The sequence below is a fragment of the Phacochoerus africanus genome, chromosome 12 (assembly GCF_016906955.1).
Source record: "Phacochoerus africanus isolate WHEZ1 chromosome 12, ROS_Pafr_v1, whole genome shotgun sequence".
Taxonomy (NCBI): domain Eukaryota; kingdom Metazoa; phylum Chordata; class Mammalia; order Artiodactyla; family Suidae; genus Phacochoerus; species Phacochoerus africanus.
In genome coordinates this window covers 30,890,889-30,910,150 of record NC_062555.1, presented here as the reverse complement: position 1 = coordinate 30,910,150, position 19,262 = coordinate 30,890,889, and the positions used below count along the sequence as shown (strand labels likewise).

The 19,262-nt window shown below is 40.6% G+C and overlaps 1 protein-coding gene across 12 annotated transcripts in view; it reads right to left on the bottom strand.

Annotated features, from left to right (window-relative positions):
* Positions 1-19,262, bottom strand: part of CDC14B (cell division cycle 14B) — a 121,007-nt gene that overhangs the window by 66,826 nt on the left and 34,919 nt on the right. For 7 of the 12 annotated variants that reach the window (XM_047754730.1, XM_047754728.1, XM_047754727.1 and 4 more), the window contains exons 2-4: positions 6,823-6,913; positions 6,048-6,123; positions 244-336 (exon numbers count right to left, since the gene is read on the bottom strand). In XM_047754730.1, the coding sequence (XP_047610686.1) occupies positions 244-336; positions 6,048-6,123; positions 6,823-6,913 (260 nt within the window). Of the gene's footprint in view, positions 1-243; positions 337-6,047; positions 6,124-6,822; positions 6,914-8,244; positions 8,977-19,262 lie in introns of those variants that run through there. The other 5 variants (XM_047754732.1, XM_047754735.1, XM_047754733.1 and 2 more) reach the window with 5 other exon arrangements.

Here is a 19,262-nt window from a genome sequence, read left to right as displayed (position 1 = left end):
TTAACCCACTGAGCAAGGCCAGGGATCGAACCCGCAACCCCATGGTTCCTAGCTGGATTCGTTAACCACCGTGCCATGACGGGAACTCCCCCCCAGCTGGTCAATTTTTTAAATGCATAATATCTTCTTTCTAGAAAGAAATCAAGACAGCTCCGAAAAAGTAATTTCAAAATTCCAACCACAAATTTAAAGTACCACTATTGTATGAATGTTCACTAATATATGAGAAAAGGAGTTGCTTACCATATAACATCCAATAAGGAAAGCAGCATTTGCCTGTTTTCTCTGATCGGGGCCAGTAAAATGAATAATTTTCTTTCTTAGCATTGTAATGGACTGCATAAAGATAAACAGGTGTTAGTATCCACTTTCTAACCACAAGTTGAACAAAACTTTACTTTGTAACTAAATTCCATATCTCACAATGTCACAGCAATCCTATTAGCAAGACCTTTAAAAAGATGAACTCTGATACCCCAAAATGCCATGTACCTTCCCATAAAGAACATATTCTTAGAGTAGAATAAATGCATAATTAAAGAGTAGGAGAGGAGACACTGAAACTAATACACTATAAACCAACTACAATTTTTTTTTAAGGGTGAGAGGACATGTAAACAGACATACGTTTTAAGTACAGACTACCTCTGAAAGAACACATCAAAATCTGGAAAAGAGAGTAGAAGAGACCTTTTCTTTCTTTTCCTCCTGTCCACTTTTTTTTTTTTCTTTTTTGGCCACCCTGTGGCACATGGAATTCCTGGACCAGGGATCAGATCCAAGCTGCAGTTGCAACCTACGCCACAGCTATAGCAACAGATCCTTTAACTCACTATGTTGGGCTAGGGAATGAACATGAGTCCTGGCACTGCAGAGACGCCACCAATCCCACTGTGTCAGTGGGAACTCCTGTCTGCTTTTTAAAAAAAAAAAAAAAAAAAATCTATTCCTAGAGTTCCCGCTGTGGCTCAGCAGCTTAAGAACCCAAGTAGAATCCATGCAGATGTAGGTTCAATCTCTGGCCTCCCTCAGTCTGTGAAGGAACCGGTGTTGCCGTGAGCTGCAGCATAGGTCGCAGATGTGGCTTGGATCTGGCCTTGCTGTGGCTGTGATGTAGCAGCTGCAGCTCCAATTTGACTCCTAGCCTGGGAACTTCCATATGCTGCAAATGCAGCCCTAAAAAGACCCCCCCCCCAAAAAAAAAAACTATTCCCCAAAACTTTAAATTAAAATAAAAGTGTATAAAAATGCGCAAAAATAAATAAATAAATAAATAAATGCGCAAAAATAATTCATTCTGTCAGAAATCAAGATAGTAAATGGATACGGAAGGGTTGGTGTGAGGAGGGTGTTACACTGGGTTCTTTCGGGGTGTTTGTGGGCTGCTCATAATGTTCTGTTCTTGATTTGATGATCAAAATAATTACCTATGTGTATTCAGTGTATGAAAATTCATTGCGCTGTATGCCCAAACTGTACATATTTCTGTACATATATTATGCTTCAATAAAAAGTTAAAAATAGGAGTTCCCATCATGGCTCAGCAGAAACGAATCCAACTAGGAACCATGAGGTTGCAGGTTTGATCCCTGGCCTCGCTCAGTGGGTTAAGGATCCAGCGTTGCCATGAGCTGTGGTATAGGTTGCAGATGCAGCTCAGATCCTGCGTCGCTGTGGCTGTGGTGTAGGCAGGCAGCTGTAGCTGATTCGACTCCTCGCCTGGGAACCTCTAATACGCCATGGGTGCAGCCCTAAAATGACAAAAGACGACAAAAAAAAAAAAAGAAAGTTAAAAATAAAGAGGATATGTACTTTTAAAACCAAAAGGGAGTTCCCACTGTGGCATAGTGAGTTAAGAATCCAACTTCAGCAGCTTGGGTTCCTGCAGAGGTGGGGATTCGATCCCTGGCCCAGGCAGTATGCTAAAAAGTTCAGGTATTGCTGCAGCTGTGGTGTAGGTCACAGCTGTGGCTAGGATTCAATCCCTGGCCCAGGAACTTTCATATGCAGGGTGTGTGGCCACAAAATCAAAAACAAACAAACAAACAAACAAAAAACCAAAAAACAAAGGAACTCATGATTTGTTAGCACTTCCTCACCGGTACTTCACTAATGTGAGTAGAAATGGATCTTAAGTAAGGGCAAAGAACAGATTATACTCAGTTAAATAAGCACAGTATTCCTTGGCTTTTGTAAATCAATGTTTGGGTGTTTCAATGATGAATATGTACATATTTTCCTTTAGTCGCTTACATAGAGTAAGAGGTCCAAGTTGATTTAAAAACAAATAAAACCCAGAGTTCCCTCTGCTGCACAATGGGATGGGTGGTGCCTCTACAGTGTCAGGATGCAGGTTCAGTCCCAGCTGGGCACAGTGGGTTAAAGGATCCTGCATTGCTTCGGCTGCTGCATAGGATGCAACTGTGGCTTACACCTGTTCCCTGGCCCGGGAGCTCCATGTGCCACAGGTCAGCCAAAAAAGAAATCCAGATCCACCTCCTAAGGTAATGACAATAAAAACAAAAATAAATGGACCTCATTAAACTTAAAAGTTTCTGCACAGCAAAGGAAACCCTAAACAACATGAAAAGACAACCCACAGATTGGGAGAAAATATTTGCAAATAAAGCGACTGACAAGGGATTAAGCTCCAAAATTTATAAACCCTTCCTGCAGCTCAATACCAAAAAAATAAAAAGCCATCAAAAAAAATGGGCAGAAGATCCAAACAGACAATTCTCCAAAGAAGACATATGGATGGCCAAAAAAACAGATGAAAAGATGTTCAACATTACTAATTATTAGAGAAGTGCAAGTCAAAACTACTATGAGGTACCACCTTACACCAGCCAGAAAGGCCATCATCAAAAGTCTACAAACAATAAATGCTGGAGAGGGTGTGGAGAAAAGGGAACCCTGTTACACTGTTGGTGGGAATGTAAACTGGTGCAACCACTATGGAAAACAGTGTGGAGATATTCCTCAGAAAACTAAAAATAAAATTACCATTTGATCCAGCAATCCCACTCCTGGGCATCTACCCAGAGAAAACCATGACTCAAAAAGACACATGTTCATTGCAGCACTATATACAATAGCCAAGACATAGAAACAACCTAAATGTTCATTGATGGAGGAGTGGATAAGAAGATGTGGTACATATATACAATGGAATATTACTCAGCCATTAAAAGGAAAGAAATACTGGCATTTTTAGCAACATGGATGGACTTAGAAATTATCATACTAAGTGAAGTTAGTCAGACAGTGAGACACCAATGTCCTATGCTATCACTTACATGTAGAATCTAAAAAAAGGACACAATGAACTTCTTTGCAGAACAGATACTGACTCACAGACTTTGAAAAACTTATGGTTTCAGGAGTTCCCGTCATGGCATAAAACGACTCTGACTAGGAACCATGAGGTTGTGGGTTCAATCCCTGGCCTCGCTCAGTGGGTTAAGGATCCAGCATCACTGTGAACTGTGGTGTAGGTCACAGACACGGCTCAGACCTTGTGTTACTATGGCTATGGCTGTGGCTCCGATTTGACCCCTAGCCTGGGAAACTCCATATGCTTCGGGTGCAGCCCTAAAAAGCAAAAAAAAAAAAAAAAAGAAGAAAAAAAGAAAAGAAAAAAAGAAACTTATGGTTTTCAAAGGACATAGGTTGGGGGGGTGGGGGGATGGGCTGGGTGTTTGGGATGGAAATGCTATAAAATTGGGTTGTAATGATCACTGTACAACTCTAAATGTAATAAAATTCATTTAGTTAAAAAAAAAGAAAAACAAAACCCAACAGCCTTCAAGCACTACTAGCACAGGACACTGTTAAGAATAAATTATCAACACATTTTTATCACTACTAGTTTAATAGGAATTAAAGTTTCAACCAAGTGGGATGGTCAACACTCTGAAAGTTGTTCTAGTAAATTTTTTTTTAATTTTTTAAGAAGGACTAGTATATAGGCCAAAAAAAAATTCATACATACACACACACACACATATATATATATGTGACTATGTCTAGTCACTTATGGCGGAGCATGATAATGTTAGAAAAAAGAATATACACATGTATGTGTAACTGGATCACCATGCTGTACAGTAGAAAAAAAATGCATTGGGGAAATAGCAATAAAAAAATATACATATACATATATATTATATAAAAGGAGTTCCCTTGCAGCACAGTGGGTTTGATTCCCTAGTCTAGAACTTCCACAAACCACAGCTGCAGCTTGGGAAAAAAAAAAAAATCATTAAAAAAGGACTAATATATTCTTGGTAGACCCAAAGGATAAAAGCCCATAGATGGCCAAGTACTTAAAAAAAAAAAAGTCTTTCAAAATTAAAGCAAAGGAACAGAAGTAGAAGGAAAGGAAATTATATTTAGCTTCCTGGCCCTGAATGAAACAAAAAACCTGTCACTGACAACTGGAAAAACAAAGTAGGGGAAACATAAATACCTAAGGCCATAAATACTTATATATCTGTTCCAGGGAAGAACAAAGACCAAAAAGAAGAGTCTCTATCTCTGTATAAATCTCTAGTGAATACAAACACAATACCAAAAGAAAAAGCATTGCTACAACTTTCTTTTTACATATTAGCAATTCATCTGACAGATGCCTCTAACATTTACGAAGTAGAATTTTAAGCCTGATATTCAAGGGGGCAAAAAAAATCTGCCTTCCTCGTCCATTTTTAATATAATTTAATTTTTAATTGAAAATAAACTTTATTTCTGTGTGGTAGTCTACTAAATAATCGACTGAATAAACTTGTTTCTAAAAAGTACCTGACCCCAAATCTACTTGAGAATTTTCACTGACTCTTTTGGAATTGCTAGCAGTACATAAGCATTTCTTATGGTACATGACCAATAAGTCAGTAAGTTTTTTAAAGAAATGAATAAGGTCTAAGTTTATACTAGTAGTAATATACTCTTTCGATTCAGTGATATGGTCTTTTTCTTTTTCTTTTTCTTTTTTAGGGCCTCACCCGCAGCATATGGAGGTTTCCAGGCTGGGGTCAAACTGGAGCTACAGCTGCCGGCCTACCCTACAGGCACGGCAACATCAGATCTGAGGTGTATCTGTGACCGACACCACAGCTCATGGAAACTTAACTTAATCTCACTATACCACTGGATCCTTAACCCGCTGAGTGAGGCCAGGGATCGAACCCGAAACCTCATGGTTCCTCCAGTGATACAGTCTTAAAGATAAGGCTGTTTGCCCTTGCTTCCCTGCTCCTTAATCATATGCATAAAGGGTCAAGGTGAAGGCTCACAGGAAGTACAGTATTAGGGGAGATTCAAGATATAACGAAATAAAGGAAGATGAACTGATTTCTCTTTATTTTTTTTTTATTTTTTTATTTTTTATTTTTTTTTTTGCTATTTCTTGGGCCGCTCCCACGGCATATGGAGGTTCCCAGGCTAGGGGTCGAATCAGAGCTGTAGCCACAGGCCTACGCCAGAGCCACACCAACTCGGGATCCGAGCCTCGTCTGCGACCTACACCACAGCTCATGGCAACGCCGGATCGTTAACCCAGTGAGCAAGGCCAGGGACTGAACCCGCAACCTCATGGTTCCTAGTCGGATTCGTTAACCACTGCACCACTGCGGGAACTCCTGATTTCTCTTTATTAGTCTGCTAACATTCCCTACCAAATTGAAGGCAGAAAAAACAGTAACAAATGGAAGGAAAGATTCTTGTTAGTTTTCAGTTCCATAAGCTCAGACCATAAGAGGTTCTCTATATCAACCATTTATTTCTACTTAGATTTTTCAAGTATCCAAGCATCACCTATCCAGACCAGAACCAAATGACCCAAACTTAATTGAATTCAATCAAAACTCTGGAAAACACATAAACTACTATGAATTTATAAAACAATACATAAACCATGTGTATGTTCCAAACACCACTGCAGTGAAAAATAGGACATTTCCTTTTAAAAAAGATTCCCCTAACCCCCATCATCAGGCTAACAATGATTACTTAAATGAAATCTTCAGTAAAAAAAAATACTTTACCTTTAATTTCTTATTTATCTTGCAGCAGTATCTGTAAACCATTGCTAGATTGAGTGGTCCAAAATCTGCATAGAAGCTGTACAAATGAAAAACAAAAAAATATATGTTTATTCCCATGGCTCTGACTATAAATGCCTTCTGGTAGCTATAAGATCCAATTAGAGCAAGAAAAGAAATATCAAATTAATATGGTTTATACAACTTAAGGGTACTGCCTTACTAATGGAAGAAACATTCTGGTAAAAGATGACTATTAAAATACATGTCAAGTGCTATAATGCCTAAATCTAACCTCAAAGAACATGTGAAAATACCTTCTGAATAAGAAAGCTGTTTTTCCACACATATTTTTCACTGGCAAAAACATATCTTACTTAGTACATTGTAAACCACTGGAATTTAACATGTTAATTGTTAAATTTAGGAAGGTTCTTTCATTTTGATTTTTTTCCTAAGGATTCACTTTATTACCAAGAGTTAAAGAAAAAAGCACCCTGTAATCATCAATCAACAGATTCGTTTGTAATGTTCCAATCTGATAAACATACCTTTAGAGTTTTATTTATTTATTTATTTGCAATGCAGGATCCGAGCCACGTCTGTGACCTACACCACAGCTCATGGCAACACCAGATCCTTAATCCACAGAGCGAGGCCAGGGATTGAACCCCAATCTCGTGGTTCCTAGTCGGATAGGTTTCCGCTGCGCCACGACAGGAACTCCTAAATTCCTTGTTTAAAAGTTACTAATAATCTTTTAAAAAGCAATACTTACTTTTCATATTCAAGTTCATTATCTATGCAGAAATAATGTATATTTGATGAACTCTTTGGTCTGCTGTAGAGAATGGCAAAACAAAGGCGATCTGAAATGGAAAAATTGTAATGTTCCTTCCTTCACATTATTAAAAACTGTTTCATTTATCATGAAGCAACTCTCTTCAGGTGAAGTCAAATTTTTACTTTTTTCCATGCATGTTTCAAATGGTAAGGGTACCAACAGGTAATTTCAAAATGTTCTGACTATTTTGGAATATAAAAATAAGTAGGCAGTTTTCTTAACGGAAGAAATTAATCTTTAATACAAGTTTCAATAGCAATAACTGACTTTTCATATAGCGATTTGGCCTGATTTCTCAACCTCTCATCACAAAATATTAGTTCTCCTGGACTAAAAAAATTTCAGCAAATGGCAGCATGCATTTGATGGCTAGGCCATCAGCCTGGATGACTTTCCCTGTGTTTCACTCTCTTCAAGAGACCTTAAAAAGTCACTTCAAAAGTAGAGAGAAAATGCTTTCAAAACTGCTTCAAAATTAACAGTTTAGGCTATAAGAAAAACACAACAAATCATGTTTATCATGTTCTTAGGGATCACTACTTTTGATTCAGAATCAGTACTTCTGCAGTGATTTTTACAATCAGACAAGTTACCATTACAACAGAAGCAATGAGTTTTCTGCATGATGAGAATGAGATGAACTTGTGTTTCATAAATGCAGGCTGTGAGGTTTAGCAAGAATGGTAACACTGTAGTAATGTGGGGAAGCTCCACCCTTCCTCTCCAGCCCCACCCCAAAAAGAGTTGCCTAAAAATCCTTGATGAAGCAAAGTAATACCTGGCAGTAAGTAGTAATACTAGTAGTGGTAGTAGAATACTTACATTCATATTGTGGCAAAATCAAGTACAGCCCTTAAAATGCAAGATACAAAGGAGGCCAGCTGGCATCCTTTCCCCAAATAGTAATTTAAACAATTTCTGTCTGCAATTCATCCCACACAGTATCTGTAGTTATTTCCCTGCAAACTCAACTAAAATGTCTTGCAACCATAAACTCTCAAACGCATGACAGGGCTAACTCCTTTCCAACCACAAACGACCCTTGATCCCTAAGCACAGTGGCCGTGGATTTTGCTCCCTGAGGTGGAGAGGCCACCAGCCAAGATGTAAGGAAACAAGGGTCCCAAATGCACGTCTGTGCGGATTCGCCCCAAAGCAGGACCACGTCTGGGGACTAGGAGTCCTGGGAGGCCACCCATGCCCATGAAACAGCATGAACCCTGGCCCTGAAGCTTAAAGGCACCTTTTGGCCAGGAATAGGGACCTCCTCGATCCCTGGCACTGCCTGATGCCCTTGGCATAGGGAGTGTCCCAGGGACACCCAGTTCAGGCAAGCCCTGCGCCTTCCGCACTCACCTTTAATCACTTCGGCCACCAGAGGGGTCCCTGCGCCCTCCCGGCTCATGACTCCACAGCATCTGGAAGGAGGGGCGGGGGAAGGACCGGGTGGCCAGGGAGCAACCAGCGGAGAGAGGACCGACGCACAACCACACCCCCGCAAGTTTAAAAAAACAAAAGTTTAAAGGGCCGCGCCCAAGCCCTGAGCACAGCGACGCCCCTCGGCCGCCCACCCCACCGCAATCCTGGGCGAGCCAACCCCGGAAGTTCAAAACTTCTCAAACACCCCAAACGGGGAGGCGAGGGAGCCGAGGGAGTAGGGTGCGGAAACCACCCCACACTGCACAGGCTGAGCTTTGCCCCGCCTCGGGGACACCATCCGGGGACACCATCCGACACCATCCGCGGCGCCAAGCCCCTGCAGTGCTAAAATTCTGCGCTCCAAGTCGGGAACCAAGGCGAAGAGGCAGAGAGCCAAACACCGAGAGCTTTCTTGTTAAAGACAGCGGCTCCGAAAGCGATTAGAAAGCATTTTTCGGGACGATGGGGCTCCGGGGTTCAGGGGGGTAGACCTGACCTTCAGGCGCGCGCTCGGCCGTCCTCGCCACCGCCACCAGGGGGCGCGGCAGCCGGGCCGGGCGGAGAGGCCCAGCCTCCAGGACGCCAGCAGGCCCTGGACCTGTTCAAAACTGCTCAAAATTTAAGGATGACTCTAAAACGGAGGTCACTCGTTCCTTTAAAGGCCTTAGATTTAGCCTTAGAAAAGTATTACTGTGGATGAAAAGCAAAAATTCTTACACCCTACTGAGTGACCATTTAAAGTATTTTCTACACCTATGTTCCTATGTTAGTCTCAAGTGGGGAAAAAAAAAAAGATGCAGTATGAGTATGGTTCCAATTTTGTTATATATAATTTGGCAGTAGGATTATGGGATGGTTTTTATTCCCTCCTGTATTCTTCTAAATTTCCTACAGAAAAGTGTCACTTTAATAATCCGTGGGGGAAAAAAATTGCAATGACTCTTCCTTAAAACAAACTACTAATATGGTAACAACTCCTTCCCAAGAATTACACTTTATCATCTCAATACAGTAGATATATATCACAACATATACTTTTTTTTTTGCCTCAAAAATAAGCCTGCATACCTCCTAATCTTATTCTAAACTTCCAAAAAAGGTCTTTAAATATCATGAATTCTTTCTTAATGAAGAATGCCTTCTCAAAGGAAAATAAAATGTAAAAGCCCTAAGAGAATTTGTTAAATTGATGTTTAAAATGGTCTTCATGGCAATAAACGCAAATTCAAGTAATGAACTGAAAAAATAATTTTAAGTCCATCTCGAAAAGATGCCCAACTTCAATTTCATGTTATTGGGGAGAATAACAAAAATGCAAAATTAAACTGCAAGGTATTACTTCTCCTTCAGACTGATAAAAATCAAAAGGAGTTTGATAAGGTGAGATAGGGAAAAAGGCCTGCTCATTGCCTGTGGGTAAAGGATACAAACGGAGAGTTCCCACTGTGGTTCAGCAGGTTTAGAACCCAACTCATATCCAAGAGGATGCGGGTTCAATCCCTGGCCTTGCTCAGTGGGTTAAGGATCTGTCTGGCATTGCCTTGAGTTGTGGTATAAACCACAGATGGGGCTCAGATTCCATGTTGCTGTGGCTGTGGTGCAGGCCAGCAGCTGCAGCTCCAATTCTATCCCTAGGCTAGGAACTTCCACATGCCACAAGTGTGGCCTTGAAAAAGAAAAAACTGAAACAACGTCCATGAAGGGCAACAAAGAGCATTTTGGCAGAACATTTCAAGACTCAAAATTGAACACTGGCAAGACTGCCAAGCAGTACATCTCTAAGTGTGTATTCAAAACATATATGCACATGATGGCCTATGAAATCTTGCATATCTTTGGAAGGAGACACGATATATTAGTGTTTGCTTTTATAGGGGGAAACTAGGCATCTGGAAATAGGGAAAGGAAAGAGATTTATGTCTTTTTGTAACTTTTGAAAACATATATTACCTATCCAAAATTATGAAACTGGAAAAGTGAACTTACAGGCTAACAGTGTCTTTCCAAAGCTGATTCTTCCTCAAAATAAGAAGCATTCAGTATACTTCTGACTACTACTGTTGGGTGGGTTTTTTTTTTTTTTTTGCTTTTTAGGGCTGCATCTGTGGCATATGGAGGTTCCCAGGCTAGGGGTCGAATCGGAGCTACACCGCTGGCCACAGCCACAGCAATGTGGGATCCGAGCACCTGCAACCTATACCATAGCTCACAGCAACACCAGAACCCTAACCCAGCGATCCAGGCCAGGGATCGAACCCATATCCTTGTGGATCCTAGTCAAGGTTACTAACCTCCAAGCCACAACAGGAACAGTAGAAGTCAACCTGGAAGATGTCCTTGGCACACATTTAAACAAAAGAACTGGTTAGTAACCTCTTGCTGGCTACCATCTCTTGAAATCCAGTTTCTTTTAACAAACCCATATAAAACTGGAAGGAGCTAAATGCCAACGGGGGGAGTCCAAACCTGAAATTTAATTCCCTAGGATATAGTTTATATAGTATGGGGCAGAGGAGGAAGAGAGAGGAATCATAGATTTTTGATGTCCAATTATCTCTGCACAATATATTCTCAAAATTCTATTGTGAGAGTCATCGTATGATAAACTACAGCAGAGGCTAGAGCACTGTGATGACAGCTATTTATTGGAAGGATGGGGAGTTCCAGCTGTGGCTCAGTAGTTAATGACTCTGACTAGGATCCATGAGCATGTGGGTTTGATCCCTGGCCTGGACTGGTGGGTTAGGGATGTGGTGTTGCTGTGAGCTGTGATATATGTTGCAGATGCTCGGATCCCACATTGCTGTAGCTGTGGCCAGTGGCGTAGCTCTGATTCAGCCCCTAGCCTGGGAACCTTCAAATGCCACAGATGCAGCCCTAAAAAGCAAAAAAAAAACAAAAAACAAAAAAAAACCACCAAACAAACAAAAAACCTGGAGCTAGAAAACAGGTCACTTTACAATCTTCTGCTTAAAGGTTCATGATTAAACTTAGAATACTATGGTAAACCCTTATGTCCCCACTTTTAATGTGTTTGTTGTCAAAAACAGGAAACCAAAGTACTGAAGTGGTCAACTTTCTTGTGACCCATCACGAAATGTCACCACTCTTGCTTTTTTGACTGATATGATACAGTAGAAAGAAATGAAATCTCATGGTTTTAAAATACTGGGAATTCCCACTGCAGTGCAGCATGTTAAGGATTCAGTGTAGTCTCTGCCATAGCGTGGGTTTGATCCCTGGTCCTGCGCTGTGGGTTGAGGATCTGGCATTGCGGCGGCTGTGGCACAGGTCGCAGCTGCAGCTCGAATTTAATCCCTGGCCCAGGAACTTCCATATGCAATGGATACAGGGGCAGGGCGGGGGGAGATACACACACACACACACACACACACACACACACACACACACACGCTCAAAATCCATCCTTACACCAAACTTGTCTACAGTTCTGATTTGGCTTTGGGGGCTTCAGTTTAAAAACTTCTTTCTTTAATACGTATGTATTAAGGAGATGAAAATTATTTCCCTGCATAACAACTAGCTATTTGGGGGATAATTAATTCTAAAACAGAGAGAGGTATGTTCTACTTGAGAAACATATTTATGAGTCAGGTGGCAATAATAATACAGTATCTACTTTTTAGACTAAAAAAAAAAAGCTCTGCTCTATACAGGATGGACTTCCCACTATTTCTGTTTCCCCCTGGAATTAAAATGACTTTACAAGTGCTGGCAGAGCAAATGGAGACGTGTAAGTCTTCCCTACCAGGTGGGGAAGGCTGCCCTTGGGAAGCTCACTGTAAGACAAGCAGAAGGAATTCACATCCCCATGTGGAGACAAGAGGCCAAAGAACAAGCTCCACCTGAAAGTGACTGTCCCTCAGAGAGGGCATCATCTATATTAGTCTCTTGGGTGTTTTTTGTTTCATTTTGGTTTTTTTCATTTTAGGGTCTCACCCACGGCATATGGGAAGTTTGCAGGCTAAGGGTCAAATCCGAGCTGCATCTGCGACCTACACCACAGTTCACGGCAACGCTGGCTCCTTAACCCACTGAGCAAGGCCAGGGATCAAACCCGCATCCTCATGGATACTAGTTGGATCTATTTCTGCCGAGCCACGACGGGAACTCCTAGTTTCTTGTTTTTTTGAGGGAAGAAGGACCATGGGGAGCAGAGGAAGAAATGTTCATACAAGTATTGACTCAAAAAAAAGATGGAGTTCCCATTGTGGCTAAGCAGTAACAAGTCCAAATATCCATGAAGAAGTGGGTTTGATTCCTGGCCTCACTCAGTGGGTCACGGATCTGGCGTTGCTGTGAGCTGCGGTGTAGTTTGCGGATACAACTAGGATCCTGCGTTGCTGTGGCTGTGGTGTAGGCTGGCAGCTGCAGCTTCAATTATACCCCTAGCCTGGGAGCTTCCATGTGCTGAGGGTGCTCTAAAAAGCACAAAATGAAATTGAAAAAAATTTTAAAAAGAAGCAGTACCCCCTAAAACAATGACAATTAGCAATTATTGAGAGTTTAGGGCCAGGTATTGTATTAATAAGCTCATCACAACCTACGAGGCAAAAAGTACTATTACTTCCAGGAAAGGAAACCTAACTTTAAAGAGGCCAAGTGACTAACCTGAGCAGAGTTACGAAAGTTCTAAAACAGCAGAATCAGGAGTTGAACACAGGCTATTGGGCTGAAGCCTGGGATTTTTAAATTCCTGACTTAGAGAATTGCCTTAATATAAACTAAGAGTAATTAATATGATTTTAGGGAGTTCCTGTCATGGCTCAATGGTTAACAAACCCAAATAGCATCCATGCGGACACAGGTTTGATCCCTGGTCTTGCTCAGGAGGTTAAGGATCCAGCCGTTCCAATGAGCTGTGGTGTAGGTCGCAGACAAGGCTCGGATCCCGAGTCACTATAGCTGTGGCAGAGGCCAGCAGCGGTAGCTCCAATTCGAACCTTAGCCTGGGAACCTCTATATGGGGTGGGTACGGCCCTAAGGAGACAAAAAAATATAAATATGTATGATTTTAGTACGGCAACATAAAATATGAACCCAGGCATGCTTGAAAATGTTGCATATGAGAAAACTGGTTTTTCAAATCAGTGACAATGAAGGCATTATTCATTAAGGGACAAATGTCTACATGCATGAAAAGAATGAGGTTCTGAAGTCAAATAAGTTTTTAAAAGCTGTCAGATAAATATAAAAATTACAGCAAATAATTTTACAATTAATTCTTTTTTCGTTTTCTTTTTAGGGTCACACCGGCGGCAGATGGAGGTTCCCAAGATAGGGGTCAAATTGGAGCTACAGCTGCCAGCCTGCACCACAGCCACAGCAACGTGTGATCTGAGTCACATCTGCGACCTACACCACAGCTCATGACAATGCTGGATCCTTAACCCACTGAGCGAGGCCAGGGATCAAACCCGCATCCTCATGGATACTAGTTGGGTTTGTTACTGCTGAGCCACAATGGAAACTCCAACAATTTTATAATTTAAATGGGATTTTTAGGCATGACACAAAACTCAAGTCATAAAGAAAAAAGAAAAAAAAAGAAACTTAGGGGAAAATATATAATAAAGGGTTAATCATTACAACTGATTAAAAAAAGTATTTATAAAGCAATATAACAACCCAATATAAAATCTATAAAGGCTATGAACAATTAATTCAGACAAGAAATACAAATAGCTAATAGCATATTAAAAAGAAAATTAATCTCATCAATGGATCAACATTAAAGAATCCATCATCATGAACAGATTACAGAATAAAGCCACATAATTACATCATTAAATACTGAAAAAGAAGTCATTAAAATCATCTCCTTCCCAATTAAGTCTTTATACAATGGGGCTAAAAGAGAACTTTCTTAAACAGATAAAGATTATCTTCCAAATACCTCTAGCAAATACCATACTTTGTGCCTTAACCTTATAAGCATCTCCCTAAAATGAAAAACAAGACAAAAATTCCTCCTACCATTACTTCTTTGTTACATTATTAAAATGTAATAACTGGAAGTGTTCATTGATGCTAAGATAAGAAAAAGAAATAAAAGAATTAGAGAGGCAGAAACAAAATTGTCCTTATTTATAGACAAAGACTGGATTCCTAGAAAATACAACAGAATCTTTAGACAGACTATGAGAATAACTAAATAAACATTTGCAAAGTTTCTGGATATGGATTATTAACACTAAAACCATGATGGAGTTCCTGCCGTGGCACAGTGGTTAACGAATCCGACTAGGAACCATGAGGTTACGGGTTCGGTCCCTGCCCTTGCTCAGTGGGTTAACGATCCGGCGTTGCCATGAGCTGTGGTGTAGGTTGCAGACGCGGCTCGGATCCCGCATTGCTGTGGCTCTGGTGTAGGCCGGTGGCTACAGCTCTGATTCGACCCCTAGCCTGGGAACCTCCATATGCTGAGGGAGTGGCCCAAGAAATAGCAAAAAGCCAAAAAAAAAAAAAAAACAAAACAAAGCAAAAAAATGTAAAACCATGAGGATTTCCATATACTTGTAATAACTAATTTATGAAATATAAGTTCATATCTTTTAAGTGCAATTCTTAACAAAATCTCAACAGAACTTTTCATGGAACTTAACAAGCTGATCCCAAAATTAATCCAGAAGACTACAGGGCCAAGAAGAACCAAAACCATTTTGAAAATAAACAGGAAGAAGGCTCTTGCCCTACCAAATATTAAAACAATATAATTTAGGCAGTGTAATATTGGCACAGATATAACAGATAAAGACAAGAGACCACATATAGACAGAAATATGGCACAGGTAGCATTATATATACATCAACGGGAAAAGTTAAGAATGCTCAACACGTGGTATGGGGACAACTTGTCTATTTTGTCAGAGATGGAAGGAGGGAGGAAATTTGATCCTCATCTCACACCACAGGCCACCTCCTCCACCCCATAAAGAAAAAAAAAAATCTCACGTGGATTAAAAGCCCAGAGATAAGTCTTGGAAGAAAATATAAAAATATAACCTGTAACAGTGGAGTAGGAATGGATTATTTTTTAAAACAAGACATAAAAACCCCAAACTCTAAAGTAAAAGACTGAGAAATCTGATTAAATGAAGATTAATGCTTCCACTCAACACAAGACTCTATAAACAAAATTTTAAAAAATAATTAACAGACTAGGAAGATACGTACAATGCATAAAAGCAACAAATGATGAGTATTCGGAATTTACAACGAACAATAAATCAAAAAGAAAAAAGCTAACACCCCAACAAATAAATGGGCAGAGTATGGAGTGAGAAATTCACAAGAGAAGAAACCTAATTGTCCTTCCTTGCTCCTCTTTGGCCAACCTACCTACAGTGAGTATGGCTTTGGTCTGCTCTAAGCCCTGTGATGTATTGAGTTTATTAATCAGAATAAGCTATGGCAACAACAATTCTGAGTTCTTCATGATTTAATTTACAGCAGAGGCTGTTTCTTGCTGGTGTTGCATGTGCAGCCTAGAGAGGGGGTAGAGGAGACTCTATTCTCCACAGTCACCCAAGGATCCAAGACAATGGAGGTTCCACCAGTTTACAGATGTGCCACCTGGAATTTATCCCTGGGGTTGTTCAATGTGTCAGTGACTCCTTGTGTAAGTGATTCCACTTGCCTACAGATCTAAATATAGCCCCATAAGGTTATTAATAATACAGTTTTACATTTTCATCCTTAGCTGTTTAACTCCTATGTTCCTCAATCACTTGGTCTAGAACTAAGGTACGGAAAGAAGTTATCCTCTCAAAAGATGCTCTAGACAGCCTCCCCCAACATTATGTTAGCATTCATTCATACTCAACTGTATTTCTAAAATAATTTATAAATGATTTCTTTTTTTGTCTTTCTAGGGCCACACTTGTGGCATACAGAAGTTCTCAGGCTAGGGGTCCAATTGGAGCTACAGCTGCCAAGCTATACCACAGCCACAGCAACGCAGGATCTGAGCCATGTCTGTGACCTACACCAAAGCTCATGGCAATGCTGGATCCTTCACCCACTGAGCAAGGCCAGGGGTCCAACCCTCAGCCTCATGGATACTGGCTGGGTTCATTACTGCCTGAGCCATGAAGGGAACTCCTATAAATGAATTTTTTAAAGGGATCCTCCAGGAGATTTTTAATGGTTTTCACACTTTCCAAATCACTGGAGCAAGTGAGAAAATCAAGGCACCAAACAACAAGAAGAAACATGGCAAACAGAAAACAAAGTCCAAACAGATCAGTAAAAATAAAAAATGCAAAATATTTACATTTACCTAATGAAAAGTTTACAAATTAACTTGAAAAAATTCAAGCTAGGAGTTTTCTGTGGTGCAGCAGGTTAAAGATCCAGGTTTGATCCCTGGCCTGGGAATTTTTATATGCTGCGGGCAGAGCAAAAAAAAAAAAAAAAAAAAAAAGCTATATATTGGTTAATAAAGACAATTAAAACAAAACCATATAAAAAGTATTTAAATGAAAAAAAGAAAATGATACATTACAGAATTGCTAGGAAAGGGGGCAGGTATAGCAATATCAAAAGCAGATAAAAGAATTCATAGCAAAAAAGGAATAAAAAGACAAAGAGGTTTTATGATTACATAACCTACCATTATGTATAGATGACAGCAATCGCACATTTTATGACAAGATTTTAGATCTATAAAGCAAAAACTATTGAAAATAGGAAAAATTAGTAAAGCCATAAAAATAGAAGGCCAACACACTTCAAAAAAGTAAGGAATTAGAAGCTTGATCTTGTAAATACAGAGCATCATTTTCAGCAGCGAGCACAAATTAAAAAAAAAAAAAAAAAAGAGTATATTCACTTAAGTCATCACATATGTGGCCACAAGGAAATCACAACAAACTTAGGAAAGCAAAGATCATACATAAAGATCATACAATTACTACAATACAATAAAATTTTGAAGTCTACTGATGAGAAGATATAACACAAACAAATCTATCAACTTCAAGTGTTTGAAATAGAAAATCTATTTCTAAACAACTTGCAACAGAGAGAAATTAAAAGAGAATTCAACACAAGTAACTTTATAATTAATCCAAATAAGAATTCATATTAAGGGTGATCTTGTTATGACTCAGGGGTAAAAAAAAAACCCAACTAGGATCCATGAGGATGCAGGTTTGATCCCTGTCTGGCCTTGCTCAGTGGGTTAAGGATCTGGTGTTGCCATAAGCTGTGATGTAGGTCGCAGATGCAGCTCGGATCCCACTCCTAGCCTGGGAACTTCCATATGCTGCGGGCTCGGCCCTAAAAAGTGGAAAAAAAAAAAAAAAGAGAGAGAGCAAGAGAAAGAATTCATATTGAAATCTATGGCGGAGTTCCCGTCGTGGCGCAGTGGTTAACGAATCCGACTAGGAACCATGAGGTTGCGGGTTCGGTCCCTGCCCTTGCTCCGTTTGTTAACGATCCGGCGTTGCCATGAGCTGCGGTGTAGGTTGCAGACGCGGCTCGGATCCGCTGTTGCTGTGGCTTTGGCGTAGGGAGGTGGCTACAGCTCCAATTGGACCCCTAGCCTGGGAACCTCCATATGCTGAGGGAGCGGCCCAAGAAATAGCAAAAAGACAAAAAAAAAAAAGAAAGAAATCTATGGAATATGCTTAAACAAAAATCTGAAGAAAATTGTCTGCCTAAAGAAACGCTCCTTCTGTCACACACTCACAAAAAAAAATAAATTTTACCTGGACGAAAAAGCTAAACATAATAGTTATGGTTCGTTACATTCCAGACCATGGAAGGACTGCATGCACATCCTGACTCCTTTGAGGTTAAATGAGCAGAGGTGAAGTACATCAATTCCAGGCCAGCCCATTTCATTGATGGTACAAAACCCTGCAGAACTCTTTCCCTCTGACCAGCAGCAATCAAGATTATAGTGGAGAGTTCCTGTCGTGGCGCAGTGGTTAATGAATCCAACTAGGAACCATGAGGTTGCGGGTTCGATCCCTAGCCTCCCTCAGTGGGTTAAGGAGCCAGCCTTGCCGTGAGCTGTGGTGTAGGTCACAGACGTGGCTCTCAGATCCCATGTTGCTATGGCCGTGGTGAAGGCCGGCAGCTGTAGCTCCGATTGGACCCCTAGCCTGGGAACCTCCATATGCCGCTAGTGCGGCCCTAAAAAAAAGACAAGAAGATGCAAGTTCTATCCCTGGCCTCCATCAGTGGGTTGGGGACCCGGTGTTGCTGTGAGCTGTGGTGTGGGTCGTGGTATATGTAACACAGCTTGGATCTGGCATTGCTGTAGCTGTGGCATTTTAGAAAACCAGCAGTATTTATAAAAAATGAACATCACACAACGTTTGACTTAGTAATTCCACTTCTAGGTACATATACAACAGAAATGTGTTCACATGGTCACCAAGAAAGGTACAAACAATGGCTCATAGAAGCATTATTGGTAAGAGTCTAAAACTGAAAATGGAGGGTTAAAACATACTTTCCCATAAGGGATTATTAAATAACAGTAAGAAGGAATGAATGAATTGTGACCATGCACAATATCGTGGACGGCTGTCACAAACACACTGTTTCGTGAAAGATGCCGAACAAGCAAGCATACGTACAGTATCATTCTATTCATATAGATTTCAAAGCCAAACAAATCTACGGCAACAAAAATTATGATAGTGTAAAAAAAAAAAAAGTCATTTGGAGTTCCCATCGTGGCGCAGTGGTTAACGAATCCGACTAGGAACCATGAGGTTGCGGGTTCGATCCCTGCCCTTGCTCAGTGGGTTAACGATCCGGCGTTGCCACAAGCTGTGGTGTAGGTTGCAGACGCGGCTCGGATCCCAAGTTGCTGTGGCTCTGGCGTAGGCCAGTGGCTACAGCTCCGATTCAACGCCTAGCCTGGGAACCTCCATATGCCGCGGTAGCGACCCAAGAAATGGCAAAAGGACAAACAA